The following is a 16,784-nucleotide window of genomic DNA, read 5'->3' on the forward strand; positions in this document are numbered from 1 at the left end:
TACCCTATAATCATTAGAAGTCTCTGGATAGTCTAAACTAGTTAGAATATTAAAATGTTCACTGGCAGTTGATCTAGTGACAGACTCAACTGCCACTGAAATCAATGGTGGATAAAGTTATATGTAAAGGTATTAAGTAGCTCAACACTTGTAATTTGTAGGCAACGATTATGTCTGATTGCTACTGCTCTATGTGGGAAATGTTGCTCTTGTCTTTTATGATAATGTGACATAGTGACCTACCCAGAGAGAGATTCTTCATTGTGTCTGTGTAGTTGATTCTGTATCCCTGGAGGAAGCCCAAACAGTCTTCTGCAGGTACTTCAGTCCATTTCACAATAGCGGAATACTTCATGATATTTGAAATTTTCACAGTAGCTGGACCTGTCCTAGGAACTTAAGCATCAGGTCATTTAAAAATAAATAACTCAAATCATACAGATAACTATTGCCTATAATCCAATGTGCAGCATGCTAATCCATACATAGAAATTGACCGCTGAATGGGAAGCATCTCCCCAGTTTGCAGACTGACACACAGATAACTAATGGCAGAGAAGGGAAAAAGTCCTGCTTAAACAATACCAAAGAAGGTAGAGACGTATCATCCATCTGCTACAGATACAATTTCTAAGGATACCCTTACTCACCATAGTCACATTGGCATGAATGGCTACTCACCTAGGAAGGTGCTAGTCAATGTGGGTAAGGGTATCAGAATCTGGCCACAATCACACACTGTAAGAAGGGACAAAACCCCTGCTCCATTGCCTTAACATCTCTGCCAAGAATAGTTATAGTTACTTCATCATATCTCTGGACCTGTCACTAGCAAGCAACTTCATATTCACTCATACACAAAGCCAGCACATCACAGCTTGGAGTTAGGGGCATGACTGAGTGGATATAAGTGTTATGTTAGGTCATCCCATCAAAGATGTTGTGGTGGAGCTCCCTTATTACTGATGGTGGAGAAATAGGAGAAAAAGTGGAAGGGAACAAACGGGTAAGGGGGGGAATGAAGATTTTCTAGGAAATACCTCCTTGAACTGAGTAGAAGTGGGTCACTCCAAATGTCCTCTCATGTCTCATGAAACTTTCACATTCACATATGTCAGATGCATGCACCATTATTTTGTACAATTTGTATGGTTGTAAATGGTCTGGAAAACAATCAAGTTGGAATCAATATTTGCTGAACAGATAAATAAGAGGAGGGAACTTTCAGATTTTCTGTATAACTCCCCAAATGTAGTCTAACAAATTCCAGGTCTTCATGTTAAGAGTCCAAATGTACACGTTCTCCAGGTAGCTTCCTAGACCATCCTCATACAACCTGTACATTGGATTTTTTTCATAATTAAAATGATAAATATTAATATACAACGTTGTTTGTAAAGTATGCCAAATTGGTTTCTAGTCTGCCTCTGTTGCACAGATGGAGCTACAGGGTGGAAAGCAGGAAAGCTCAAGGTCTCTTGGCTCAAGCATGGATTTTTTTTTCCCCCTGTCTGGGAACTTAAACTGGATGCAACCAGGGGTTGCACATGTAAAAAGAGGATCCATTAAAACAGTGGATGAATTATTGATAACATTTCAATTGTGACCCTCAGATCAAATGTCTCCAGTGTACATTGACATTAATCCTGATTGCTCTTTGCCAGTCACTTGTATGATCTCAATCAATATGCAGAATGCAAGTCCTGTAAAATCTTCCTGAACAGAAGCTCTTTGCACATAACTCAAGATATGCTGTATAACAAGATTTGTTTTGTTGTTGCGACTTTACAAGGACAAGTTCAGGGGAAAGGGATGAAATGTCATCTACTGGGCAGCCTGTGACACAGCTGTCTGTCATGTAAGTGAAGTTTACCTGGGAGGGCAAAATGTTGTCACCCTTGTTATGCTGCAGCATATAAGCCTCTATCCTGGATTTGGGGGAGGGGGATAGCACAAACAGTCTGTGTTTTTATAGCTGCATTTCTTCACTGACCACGACCAGTAGGCTTCCCAGAGAGGACTGAAACTCCCATGTACTTCAATTCCCCTCCCTCCCCGCCCCCCATATACACAGAACAAAGAAGAGTAGAAGTGTGAGGAAGGATCTTTGACTGTCTCATGGTTTTTAAAACTGCAAGCGAAAGAAAGAGGCATGTTTCCCATAAAATAATTGGACAATCCATGAAAAAAAGTTGAATTGTTACCTAGTGTGAAATTTCCCATGGGCTTAGTTATTATTTTCATGTGCATATCTTCTTTACCAGTGCCCCAATCAACCACAAAACACTTTGGAATATATTCTGGAGTCCAGGTGACAACAGTGTTGTTTTCCTGTGGTATGGCAGTGATTTGTCCAGGCAAAACTGGGGCAAAACAAAATATTTTATAGATCAATGCATAGGAAAGCAAATATTTTTTAAAAATTTCACTGTGAAGTCAGCATCCTGTGACAAGTCATAGCGACTATGTGGGTAGTAAGGCTTAATGAACTCTAATCACTAGTAACAATGTAGTTTATAAAAAAGTTTCAAGCTAGTCTAGTGCTTTGCACTGCCTTAGTGAAGATCCACATTTGATTTCTGGACATGGCCTTTACTACAGAGGGGGAAGAGAACATTCAAACCTTGGGAAGGGGGAGCACCTCACCTTACTCAACCGGAGTCCTCCCCCCAGGAAAGTCATATGTAGTGCTGCTATGTGAAACATTTCTGACTGGGGGAGACAGTCATGCTGGGCTTCAGATTCAGGGAAATAAGATGTTTTTGTGGTATTCTTCCTTATGTAAAGTCTGACAATAGTAGGGCTGGGTAGAAAATGAGAATTCCATTTCACAAGAAAAGCTGGTGTTTCAGCATTTAGTTTTGTGTCTGGGTGAACCAGAGAAGTTTTGAAACCAGAGAGAGATGACTCTAGCCTGGTAATTAGGGCACCAAGTTAGAGGGAGCAGGGAGTGGAACCCAAGTCCCTCTCATTCCAAGTGAGTGTTCTAAACACCAGGCTAGAGTCAGTCTCACTCTCATCCAATTAATATTTAATTATCTATACAAATTGGAATCGCTCCAACAGGAAAGACTTGGGCTCCTCCACCCCAGAATACCCAAAGTTCTGGTGGTTAGGACACTCTCACCTGGGATGTGGGATCCCCAGGTTCAAGCCCCTGCTCCAAATTAGGCAGAGCGGGGATTTGAACCTGAGTGTCTGTCTCTCTTTCCCTGGTTCTTCCTAGAAATTCCATCCAGGGCCTGAGAAATTTTCCCAACAAAAGCTTCATTTGAATTGATACATTTCTGCTAAAAGTCTTGGTTTTGACAAATCAGTGTTTTCTGACTGAAAAAAAACCATTTCATCTAATAATTCCCAACCAACACTAGATCGTGTCATCTATTAATAATCAAAATTGGCAAGACTAAGAAGGAAGACGGGCAACTTATAAGTCAGTGGCTGATAGAAGATGAAATGGAGTTCTCTATCTGAAAAACAGTAGGAGAGTGGCTATAAGGAAGAATTAAAGAGTGTCAAAACTAGCTGAGGAGAACTTAATCTCAGAAAACGTCATGGGAAACAAACTGAATGCCTATATCATCATAGTAATGCTTTTATTGATGTTCAAGACCATAGGCACATTAGGGAAAACAAAGGATAAAACTACAGCTAGAGTTGAAAATAAATGTGTAAGGAAAATCGTGACGCTTAAGTGAGCAGACTTGGTAAACCATTGGCTATCAGTAGGATTAGTCAAAAAAGATTGAAGGGGTGGATACTATATTCCTCAGTGGCAGTGGGTGGATAGGAGACGGTATGAAACATTAACTGCAGACACATCAGCTGGAGAGTGTCAGCGGTACCCAGATGCTGATTGTTACTCACACACAGTATCAGGCCATAGGAAATCCTACCTTACAACAATACATGTCCCATGGGAGAAATGAGCAACTGGTGCCAGCCCATGGGAACACTGATTTTAACTATGAATGGAGATATACAAGCAAGTGTCTAGCAAAGCATGGAAATTGTACTATGGCAGTTATATTTCCTGGATTTCTTAGAAGCCTTCTAATTTTTGGAAGGACCTCCCCATCCTCTCTTAATTTTGTTCTTACCATCGTATTAGTTTCATGTTGGAAATTTGTGCCCTCATGCAACTTGCCAGAAGACAACATAAGATAAAGAGAGAATGGAATAGCAGTAGATCATGGTGACCTTTAATTGTAAATATTCACCTGGCAGGTCATATGCAGCTATAACCACCTCATACTACAAAGAGTGTTTGTAATGCACAGTAAAATTAGTCTGCTAGTAATTAGTTAATCCAATGGCCTAGCTGAAATAAATGTAGCTGTTCTCTCAGGTTTCCAGTTTATTTTTCAGATTTCTTGGTTTGGGTCAGCTCACACAGAATTCAGTTTGAATACCTCCTACAGCCATTAATTTGATATGAATAACTTTAATCTTCACAATAGATAGTACCATGTGACATAACATGTTGTGTTCTGACAGAGCTCCATAAAACTGCTCTTTTTGGCCAGTTTTCACATGAGTCCTTAATCTGGTGCGGGTTTAAAGAAAAGAATAAAGAGGAACAATAAGATCCTTTTCATCCCCAAACTGTTGCTATCACAAGGCAACATTGCCAACAAAAGAATATGTGTGTAGTTTCTTCACCAACTGGATAAAGTACCTGTTGCGGTGAAATCTGGGACAACATAAGTGATCTGTGGAGATTCTCCTGCTTCATTATAGGCAGAAATATTAAACCGATAATAAGCCATGGAGAGATTCAGATGCACTCTTCTCTCCGTTACGTTGATGCGTTCGAATCGATCATTGCAACTGTTGGGTATTCTTTCAATATTAATATAGTATCCAATGACATTCCTGCTTTGTGTTATCTAATAGAAAAAAGATTATTACTGAACAATCAGATATCAATCCCTTTCTTAATAAAATTAGAACCGTTACAAAAAATTGCAAGCCAAACCACACACACGAAATTATGTATAAACAAATCTTCCCAGTGTTTGCACATTGATTGTCAAAAGGAGATAAATTTAGTGCTGTGATTGGGGATTTAAGAAATGATTTAACAAAGCACTTAAGCATGTTCTTGGAACTTAAGCATTTGCTTAAAATTATTTAAATATATAGCACATAATCCTGTGCTTAAATGCTTTGCTTAACTGGGTTCCACAAAATACGGCATGGAAATCAGTGCAGAGAAAACCAAGCTGATGACAAACAAATGTGACGGGATCAGCTCACATATCACTGTCAGTGGACAAGAATTGGAGCAAGTGAAACAGTTCAAGTATTTGGGGGCAGTCATCACTGATGAAGGATCAAAGGCAGAAATTCTGGCAAGAACTGCACAGACAGCAGCAGCAGTGGGAAAGCTAAAGCCAATTTGGAGAAATAAGAACATCTCTTTGGAATCCAAACTGAAACTGCTGCACGCACTGGTCATCTCCATTTTTCTGTATATGTGTGAGACATGGACCCTTACGGCAGAACTTGAACGGAAAATACAGGTAGTAGAGATGAGATACTTCCATAAAATCCTGGGCATCTTATACTTCGACCACGGCACTAATGAAGAGGTCTGCAATATCCTCACCCAATGTGCTGGGTCATATGAAGACCTTCTGATGACCATGAAGAAGCTGAAGCTGAAGTGGTACGGCCATGTAACAAGATCATCTGGCCTATCCAAAATCATCCTCCAAGGGACAGTAGAGGGGAAGAGAAGAAGAGGTAGACAGAAGAAGAGATGGATTGACAACGTAAAAGAGTGAACAGGAATGGACTTCGCAGAGATTCAAGCACTGACACACAATCATCAGGGGTGGAGGCAATTGGTTGGTTCCTCATCAGTGATGGTGTCCCAATGACCAATACGGTTATGGGAGTAGTGATGATGATGATGAATTGGGTTCTTACCTATGCAAATCCAGTAAACGCTAATGAGGATGAAGCAGCTTAAATACTTTGTACGCTGCACTCAGAATGTGCCCCTATTTATTAGGAGCCTGAAAGTCAGTGAGAGTTAGGTGCTAGACCTAGACAAATTAAAGGATTGGGCCAAAAGAAATCTGATGAGGTTCAACAAGGACAAGTGCAGAGTCCTGCACTTAGGACGGAAGAATCCCATGCACTGCTACAGACTAGGGACCAATGGCTAGGCAGCAGTTCTGCAGAAAAAGACCTAGGGTTACAGTGGACAAGAAGCTGGATATGAGTCAACAGTATGCCCTTGTTGCCAAGAAGGCTAACAGCATTTTGGGCTGTATAACTAGGGGCATTGCCAGCAGATCGAGGGACGTGATCATTCCCCTCTATTTGAAATTGGTGAGGCCTCATCTGGAGTACTGTGTCCAGTTTTGGGCCCCACACTACAAGAAGGATGTGGAAAAACTGGAAAGCGTCCAGCGGAGGGCAACAAAAATGATTAGGGGGCTGGAGCACATGACTTATGAGGAGACGCTGTGGGAACTGGGATTGTTTAGTCTGCAGAAGAGAAGAATGAGTGGGGATTTGATAGCTGCTTTCAACTACCTCAAAGGGGGTTTCAAAGAGGATGAATCTAGACTGTTCTCAGTGGTAGCAGATGACAGAACGAGGAGTAATGGTCTCAAGTTGCAGTGGGGGAGGTTTAGGTTGGATATTAGGACAAACTTTTTCACTCAGAGGGTGGTGAAGCACTGGAATGGGTTACCTAGGGAGGTGATGGAATCTCCTTCTGTAGAGGTTTTTAAGGTCAGGCTTGAGAAAGCCCTGGCTGGGATGATTTAGTTGGGGATTGGTCCTGCTTTGAGCAGGGGGTTGGTCTAGATGACCTCCTGAGGTTCCTTCCAACCCTGATATTCTAGGATTCTAAGGTGAGCACTGACCAAAGGAAATGCATCTTAAGCATCCAGACACTAGTACTAGATACTATAGTCTTGTGTCACAAACTGGTCTCTGCTCCAATACTGTGTAAATAGCTGTGGCAGGGGAGTCTACATTTTTTTTCTTTAACATTTTATAAGTATTAAAGACTCGGACATGCATCCCAGCTACTCTTATACTATTGTGCATCTTTAAAGTGATTTAGGCTCCAAGTCAGGAAAGCCCTTAAGCATGCACTTAAGTGCATCCCTATTGATTTGAATTGGACTAAAGTGCACAAAAGGCCTTCAGTTTTATAGAAGATGGGGTCAGATGAAACAATTACATAAGATCTAACTCAGGCTCTCAATCTAAAGATGATTTCTTCCTTCAGCTTGATATTGGAATTAGTATGTACAATTTAAGACATTACTGTAAAAGGAACAATTTTATTTCTAGTTTAGATTCCTCACCTGCTGGTAAGAGGGGTAACTTCCTAAGAAGTTTCTTTTTTTTTTTTTTTTTAAAGCAGATTGTTGCAAAATGTCCCTTTTGATAGATTTCTTCACATACAGATATGGGTGTCTTTGTTGATTCTGACTTGGACTCTTGGCTTCACTCATGGCAACCCCCTTTGATCTAGAACTGGAAGCCCTCTTTTCCCCTCTGGTTTTAGATAGATAGTCTTTACATGAAGACCACAAGCCTTGAAGTCTATAATAGCTCCTTGCTCATCAAAATGTCCTGCTAGCCCGCTGGAAGTGAACTCAAGGTTGTCAGATTTACTGCCCTCACATTTTTTATGTGCTCACTTTGTCAGGAAACCTTCACATCATTAATTCAGCAAAAATGGCTGATGTACAGTAGTCAGTCAATTGATGATCATGATGTCCATTGTGGAAGAAGGCACACTTCCAGATCTCAGCTTCTGAACTTTTAATGTCTTTGTGGTGAATATGCAGCATTCTGCATGGTGAATAGAGCACTCTTTTTGTCAGCAAGAGCCTCATAACCTACTCTGTATCTAGATTTTTGAATAAATAAACTTGGAAGGTGCTTTCAGATTCCTGGAGTGGGGCTCTTTCAAAAGCTTTAGTCCCATTTGAGAATAAGATGACACCTTATGAATATGTAAGACAAAGAGAGTATTTTAGCTCTACAGCCTCAGGTGTCTCTGCCTAAGGGAATCTTTCAAGATGAAGTGTGAGGGTGATGGTAAGAGAGAGACTTGAGAATCCAGCTCCTACAACTACTTAGTGTAGAATGGAAAGATACTTCATTTAGGCCAAGGTCCAGAGTTCAGATGTTGCTGCATCAATCATTTTGTAAGTTTACAAAGGGGTTTTGCTCTCTCTTCTCTAAGACCATGTCCGTACACATTTGTATATATAGTGCTAGGAATTGCTGATGCAAAGGTGCACAACATTGCAATACTCAAATATAGTTTTGCTTGCATAAGAATATTTGCTGACATTTCAATATAATGAACAAAATCCCGTTTTGCCCAAAATGATTAACTTCTTTGCTATATCCATAATAATAACAACAACAAATACATTACCTGCCACTGAAGAAAAATACTTATTCTTCCTGGATTGATTTCTATGGTTTCATTAGCTGAAATTGTTGGCTTGTCAATCAGCTCTAGAGAAGAATAGGATGGGGAAACCCAATCTCATCATTTGATTTTAATATTTTCCAATCTATAAATACTATATAACTTTATGCAACAACTGATTTATTTATATCAATCACCAGAACAACCAAATGAAATGCCACTTACTATGAGGGACTAAAATCTCTTTACTCCAAACACAAACGCAGTGGTGATCCTCACTGGGTATGCATCTGAGCTGAATAACATATGAAGATGTACTGTTTAAATTGGAGATAGTCACATTGACAGCATCATTTGCTGTGGGCACCTGCCAACAAACAAATTTTAAACAATATTTGGCATCATTAAACTAAAGTTCCCTTTTAATAATGTTATAGTCTGTAATCATTGCTCTCCTTTCTAAGGGCCCAGTTCTTCAATTTCAATGGAAGTTAAGGGTATTCACACTAAGGCCCAGAGCCACAAAGGGACGTAGGTATTGCAATGCTAAACATCATTGCGCCTAACTTTTAGGCACTTAGAAAATCACAGGAACAACACTGTGATCCACAAAAGCCTGAGTTAGGCACCTGGGCTCCCTGTATAACAAATGGGGAAGAGAGGTGCCTTAGAATGCAAGCCAAAAGCCAGCACACAAGGCAGGGAACCGCCTAAGCTATCCAATAGGAGATGCCATCAAGAGGGCAGTGTCCTAAGCACCATCTCTCTCTCTGAGGCTGCAGGGAGACCCCTATCTCTGCCAGTAATCCATGAACAGGAACTCCTCTTCTGGAGTCAGGTGGCTTAGGTGTCTAAGTCATTTGTTTTGGGACAGATTTAGGAGCCTGACTTGTTCCTCACAAAACGGCTGGAGGCGGTAGTGTCCAATGGTTAGATCACTCACCTGGGATGTGAGTTCCATTTTCCCTTCTGCCTGAGTGGGGGAGAGAATTTGAACAGGGTTCTCCCACCTCTCAGAAAAGTGCTCTACCCACTGAGCTATGGGATATTCTGACATAGTTCTTCCTACTTTCTTCTGGTGAAAGTGTTCTACTATGTATAACTAACTAGTGACTGGAACAGGGGGACTGGACTCTAAATTACAGAAACATTCATGCTCTCTCTTTCTGGCCCAATGACTACTTAAGTATTTATTCACAGTGGAACAATCACTGGGCCAGAGAGAGAGAGAGACTGAATGACTGTATAGTTCAGTGGTGAGGTCATCCACCTGGGAGGTCCCAGGGTCCAGTTTCCCAGCTCCAACAGGATGTTAGATATTGAATGGGACCTGATCCAGTAGGCTGCCTCTGAGCATGCCTATTGGATTGGGCCCTGTGCATGACTTAGGAGGAGCACCTATCTTCCCCCGGGTTGCAGATCGGTCTGGGGCATAGGCAGGAGACGGGCGTTCAGACACCGTGAGTGAGGCAGCATTATGTATGCTCAGAGTCAGAGAGCACCTAGGGTACTTTAGTGAGTGTAGACACCTACGGGGTTTGGTGGGAGTTTTGTGGATTGCAGTGGAGCATAAGTCTGGGACTTACATACCTAAGCACTTTGAGGGATTGGGCCCTAACAAAGCCATTAGACACTCAGTCCCATTATAGAAAAGTATCCTGATTCAAGAAGGGCACTTAAGCACATGTTTAAAGTTAAGCTTGTGTTTATGTCCCATTGACTTCAGTAGGACTAAAGCATGTACTGAAAGTGAAGCATAAGCTTAAGTACTTTTGTGACCAGGGATGGATTTAAGCACAGGCTTAGGAGCTTTACTGAGTTGGGGCTTCATTTAGGAGCTCAAAAGAGCTAGAAATTGAGGTAAAATGAAATATTAGAAATGCACATTGGGCTCAAAAATTTTCAAAACTGTATGCACAATCTTAGTGCCTCAATGCTAATTTGTGTATGGAGTTAATAGTAGCTTGCACAATTACAGTGATCACATAGGCAATGTACATAGTTGGCAGAGATGCACTTTTGAAAATTTGGGCCTAAAGTCTCCTTACTACTCTACATTATAGTTTTTATTGCCATGAAAATATTTGTGATAATTATGAATAAAAGCAATTAGGTGGCTAGCTCTTGCTCTAGTGCTAAGACAGTGAGCAGAAGCATTTTTAGGAGACAATATTTTGTCCTGTAACATATTTCTATTAATAAAGTTGATCTGGGGGAAAATACAGAATCATGGAAAGATTTAGAGACTTTCCACTTTCTTTGGAGTTGAAGCTGAGGCACATGGAAGAGGTGAGATAATACATTCAAAGCCCTCAAGCCATTTGTGCAACTGAGATTCATTTTTAATAAGAGTTGTGAATGCTCAAAATGCTAAGCTAGCTTTTGCATTAGCACTGAAAATGCCTTGTGTATCTGATTCCTTGAGCACCAGCTTAAAAATGTAATGTGTGTGTAAGAGGTGGGGGTTAAGCATGAGCAGAGGGTGCAACATTTGGCACTTTTTTGTCAAGCTGAAATTAGCCATTCTGTAGCCCATGAAAGCTTATGCTCTAATAAATTTGTTAGTCTCTAAGGTGCCACAAGTACTCCTGTTCTTTTTGCGGATACAGACTAACATGGCTGCTACTCTGAAACCAATGTATGGTCAGAGGCTCACTTGATGTAATTCACCATGGCTTCATTAATGTCAACAGATCTATTCTGATTGACATTAGCTCAGGATCTGTCCCACTGCCTGGGACATCTTAACAGAACTTAAATGGTGGTTAACAGGAGTATTTTTTTGTCTTGTCAGAACAGTGCTGTGTATCGTAGAACGAGTAATATTTCAGCTGAAGCTTTTAAATTGATATCAATCTTCATTTACTCACCAATATCCATTGTGAGGCTGCTGGACGTGCTTCTTTATATTGCAGTTCATATTGCATAGACTTTTTTGGTGCATCCCACTTAATTATTAATCTGTTTGATAACTGGTGAGCACGTATGGAGTGTATAGCACACTTCTCTAAAATGAACAATGCAGAAGCCGTAAACACACACACACACACACACAGGAGGAAATCAATGATAAATAAATTTTTTTCTCCCTTCTGTTTGTTCAGTACTAAATATGTCAATTTTCAATCTTCAAAATGGAGAAAGGATTCATTAGTGAAATTTTGCAGTATGAGACAAAGGCCCAGTTCTGCCACATTTACTCCGTGAGGGTAAGATCTTTCTCTGCAGGTAGTCCAGTTGATTTCAATGAGAATTTGTGGTATCAGATACCATTCAAAGTCAGCATGAGTGGCACCATCCTCAAATTAGAATGTTGACAGCACCAGCAATAATGCTGTTTAAAAAGACTATCCTGAACTCTAATTGCTTCTGTATTTTATGGGTATGTCAGAGGTGTAATTTCAAGTACAGTTTCTTTTTCATATGCCATCATGTGCCAGCAATGGCCTCTGCCATGTACATTGGCCAAACCGGACAGTCTCTACGCAAAAGAATAAATGGACATGAATCTGACACCAGGAATTAAAACATTAAAAAACCAGTAGGAGAACAATTCAACCTCCCTGGTTACTCAATAATAGACTTAAAAGTGGCAATTCTTCAACAAAAAAACTTCAAAAACAGACTCCAAAGTGAAACTGCAGAACTGGAATTAATTTGCAAACTGGACACCATCAAGTTAGGCCTGAATAAAGACTGGGAGTGGATGGGCCATTACAAAAACTAATTTTACCATACTAATTTCCCCCTACTGTTACTCACACCTTCTTGTCAACTGGTTGAAATGGGCCACCCTCATTACCACTACAGAAGTGATTTTTCCTCCCTTGATATTCTTCTGTTAATTGAATTGTCTCATTAGACTGACCCTTCCACTTGATAAGGCAACTCCCATCTTTTCATGTACTCTGTGTGTGTGTGTGTATATCTGCTACTGTATTTTCTACTCTATGCATCTGATGAAGTGGGTTCTAGCCCACGAAAGCTTATGCCCAAATAAATTTGTTAGTCTCTAGGGTGCCACAAGGACTACTTGTTGTTTTTTTCTCTAAGGTTATGGCTACACTTTGAGCTGGGGTTGTGATTCCAGCTCCAGCAGAAGTACCTGAGCTAGCTAGCACACTAAAAATAGAATGTAGTTGCAGTAGTGCAAGTTGTGGTAAGGGTTAGCTGCTCAGCCTACATATCTAGCATCTCTGACAGGCATGAACTTGGCACCTCCCACCACTCTCACTGTCAGGGCTACCGTCTATTTTTAGAGTGCTAGCTCACTGAGAGCTAGCATAGGTATGTCTCCTCAAGCTGAGAATCACAACTCCAGCTCAAAGTGTAGACATAACCTAACACATGTAAAGTGGCCAAAAACCCCCACCAGAGGCTAGAGTAGCAGCTGTGCAGTGGTTCTGGTAGGGTGCTGTAGTAGTGAGGACTCTGTTCTCCCTCCACCTCCAATCCCATGTCTCCTAGAAGAGCCCATGACCAAAGTCTCACTCAGTCTTTGGACAGCGCTTGAGGATTAGATCAATATTTGGATACCATGGTGAATTGCACTATAAACTCCTAACCAGAAGAACAGGACTTGACATCTCATTTGTAATCAGGTAGTATCCTTTTATATAAAATTATTGTGTAACTAACTTAAGTATGTCTACGCTGCATTGTTAACCCAGGTCTGTGGGATCCAGGCTTGGTTTCCAAGCCTACACCTGAGCATGGACACTGCATTGTAAACCTGGACTTACAATTGCTGGGCCCAGGTCTCAACTGTGTTAATGTGTCCATATTGCACTACATAGACTGTCTGACTTGGGTCTATCGCTTGAGCTGAGTCAACATTGCAAAATGGCAGGGCTTGGACTACAGTCACAGTGATACTCTGGCTCTGACCGAGCCCTATAGCAGGGTTGTAGGACCCAGGTCCTGAAAGTTTGCTGATCCAAGTCAGACTGATTTGTGTGTGGATGGTTGGGGGACTTGAGCTCGAACCTGAATCGGATTTGGTCTTACCCAATGGGTAGGTTTACACTGCCTGCCCCCCCCCCCAAAAATAAGCCACTGTAGTGACACTCAGAACCTGGGTCTACAGACTTGTGCAGGCAGTACGACATTACAAATAGCAGTATAGATGTTCCCTCTGGGCGTCTGAAACCCAGCATGGAGGATGGGTCTCTAAGCCTGAGCGAGAATGTCTACACTGCCATTTTTAAGCACTGTAGTGTGAGCACTGTGAGCCAGAGTCCGTAGATCTGACCTCAGGCTCCCTGCCATGGCTTGTCCCCTGCCCCCCATTTTCTTAAAGTGTAGACATACTCTTAGTTGCCCAAGAAACAGACCGAAACCTGGAAAGGACTCATAACACACAGAGATTCTAACTATATAGATTTCCTTAAACACAGGATGCTGAACCAGCCCTGTCTTCAGAAAGCCAGCAAACAAAATAAGAGCCTAAAGGGGGGGTGTGTGGGGGGTGTGTGTGTGTGTATTGATGTATGTTTCTGGATATTGCTCCTTTACAGTCTAGCAAACATTCTTGGTGTGAAATCCTTCCGCCATGTACGTCACTAGAGTGGGGATTTCACCCCAGAGGTCCAAATTATGGTTTAACTATTTGATTTGGTGGTAAGAAGTGTATACTGAGAGTTACAATTTAGCAAAAAAATCCATACTTTAATAAAATTATACTGTAGTTTTAGCCAAACTATTGCATCTTAGATGCTATGGTAATACAAATAATGAACCATATTAGAGGCACTGTACCTGCCTTGCTGGGTATAATGGAGATGTTCTTTGTTTTCACATAGCTCTCATGGGAGTAATTTGCTGATACCCAAATAATTACAGCACGATTCATGTAAAGGAATTTTCGTTCTATTGTGATGGACGTTGATGTTGTAGTTCTTTCAAAACATCTCAGGATTTTATCCCTTGAGGCAAAGAGCATTAAAATAAACATTATTGAACTATAACTTATTAAAGCAGCAATATGACAACTGGTAAATTTTGGGGGCAATTAGAACACACACAATAACTTTAAAAGGCAATCTTAAAGGTGTAGACTTGCATTAATTTTGGTGGAATATATGGGCCCAAAGACTTAGTGGTGTTAACATGACCCTGTTATTGTCCAATATTAAACAATTTTAAATAAAGTTCAGGCTTGGAATTTAGTCACCTCAGCCTACTCAGTACCATGGCAAACAGATTTTTAAAAACAGGTGTTGTCACTGTTAATGTCCAATCCCATTTCCTAGAAAACAAAACAAGACAACTGCATACAAACAGGGAAAGAAGAAAACAGCAAAGACAGAAAATGCAGCTTCTGTCTTTGGTGCTCACTTTTCCTTGCAATCTCACTGCTGAAAAAATACAGGCAAGGCACACTATCAGCCACTCCAAGATCTGGCAAACTTGTACCAGTGCTGGGCTGTTTAGGACATTGCTTTTAACTGTCTCTTTGGGTTTGTTGCAGTTTTGGCTGGCTAAACCAGACTCTTATGAGGTGAACACCCAGTCGAAAAGGGACTCTGGTGGCTCCAGTCAGCACTGCTGACCGGGCCGTTAAAAGTCCTATCGGCGGTGCTGCGGAGCTAAGGCAGGCTAGTCCCTACCTGTCCTAGCTCTGCGGTGCACCCCAGAAGCGGCCAGCAGCTCTGTGCACTGCCCCCACCCCGAGCACTGGCTCCGCACTCCCATTGGCCGGGAACCGCGGCCAATGGGAGCTACTGGGGCGGTGCCTGCAGGTGAGAGCAGTGCACAGAGCCGCCTCCCACGCTTCTGCCTAGGAGCTGGACCTGATGGCCACTTCCGGGGCGCAGCGTGGAGTCAGGACAGGCACAATGCCTGCCTCAGCCGCCTCCCCCCCCAACTGTGCTGCTGACCGGGAGCCACCTGAGGTAAGCCCATGCCCCAACCCCAAATCCAAGACCCTACTCCAGCGCTGAGCCCCCCCTCAAACCCAGAGCCCCCTCCTGCATCCCAAACCCCTCATCCCCAGGCCCAACCCAGAGCCTGCATCCCCAGATGGAACCCTCACCTCCCTGCACCCCAACCCCTTGCCCCAGTTCAGAGCCCCCTCCCACACCCTGAACCCCTCTGCCCCACCCCCAGCCTGGAGCCCCCTTCTGCACCCCAAACTCCTCATCCCTTGCCCCAGCCCAGAGCCTGCACCCCAAGATGGAGCCCTCACCTCCTCTGCACCCAACCCCCTGCCCCAGCCCAGAGCCCCCCTCACACCCTGAACCCCTTTCTCCACCCCCCAGCCTGGAGCCCCCTCCTGCACCCCAAAACCCTGCCTCAACCCACAGCCCCCCCTGCACCCTGAATCCCTCATTCCCAGCCCCACCCCAGAGCCTGCACCCCGAGACAGAGCCCTCACCCCCTCCCATACCCCAGCCAGTGACAATGAGTGAGGGTGGGGGAGCGCGAGCCACTGAGGAGGGGGAATGTAGTGACCGGGGGGGCGGGGCATGGCCTCTGGGAAGGGGTGGAGCTAGGGTGTTTAGTTTTAGGGTTGCCAACTTTCTAATTGCACAACTCTTATTAAACAGAAGGCAAAAGGAGAAGGCTGTTTGGAATTTAGCCAGAACTGGTGGCAGTGTCATCTGGGTCTCTCTCACTCTTTGGTCAGGACATCTCTCAAGATTAGGATGAAAAAAGACCCAATCGTGTCACAGTGGATCTTGGAGTCCCAGGAGACAGGGGGTGGTCAGAAATGATGGAGAAGCTTGTTTTTTTCATCTTTCACTTATTTCTAGCTTTCCCAAAAAAATCTTTTTGAGGAATCCAAAAAGTAGTAATGGGCAGAATAGCCCACCCCCTCATTATTCTGTTAGGCCTCACTTCAAACACATCAATTTGGTTCCTTGATTTCTGGTCCCACACTTTTCTTGATTACCAGATGTGATCTTAACACAGTCCTTGAATTATATCATTAGGCCTTTTTGTTTAGATTAATTTAATCTGACTCCCTTTTGCACCTTATTCCATCAACATTTATTGTTAATTTATTGTGATACTTCATAAACTTTTATCTACTTTCCCTCAGTTAGACTCACAAGGCCCTAGTTATCACTACAGACCCATCCATTTGAACCAGACCAATGAATGTAACGCTGGTAACCAAGCAATTCTATTTCTGTTCAGATTTAAGTGTCTTTACAAATTTGACATGCATTTTTTGTTGAATATGAATGCAAATAAAATAATGCTAGCCTTACTTTGAGATTCCCTACCTGAACTTTACAAACACTTGAGGCTTTACAGTCAAAGGTTAACTCTGCCCCCACACATATCTGAATCACATGGTTTCTCAGATATACCACTTTTCCCACAACCTTGTATGGTGAATCTTGTCAGATGCAGAGTG

At 42.3% G+C, this 16,784-nt stretch overlaps 1 protein-coding gene across 1 annotated transcript in view; it reads right to left on the reverse strand.

Annotated features, from left to right (window-relative positions):
- LOC102947585 (interleukin-6 receptor subunit beta) overlaps nucleotides 1-16,784 on the reverse strand; it is a 64,919-nt gene that overhangs the window by 31,669 nt on the left and 16,466 nt on the right. Inside the window, 8 exon segments of the mRNA XM_043546458.1 lie at nucleotides 244-396; nucleotides 1,041-1,163; nucleotides 2,205-2,363; nucleotides 4,679-4,889; nucleotides 8,423-8,505; nucleotides 8,645-8,786; nucleotides 11,290-11,426; nucleotides 14,177-14,343. Of these exon segments, the coding sequence (XP_043402393.1) occupies nucleotides 244-396; nucleotides 1,041-1,163; nucleotides 2,205-2,363; nucleotides 4,679-4,889; nucleotides 8,423-8,505; nucleotides 8,645-8,786; nucleotides 11,290-11,426; nucleotides 14,177-14,343 (1,175 nt within the window).

The sequence above is a fragment of the Chelonia mydas genome, chromosome 5, assembly GCF_015237465.2.
Source record: "Chelonia mydas isolate rCheMyd1 chromosome 5, rCheMyd1.pri.v2, whole genome shotgun sequence".
In the NCBI taxonomy this organism is placed as follows: domain Eukaryota; kingdom Metazoa; phylum Chordata; order Testudines; family Cheloniidae; genus Chelonia; species Chelonia mydas.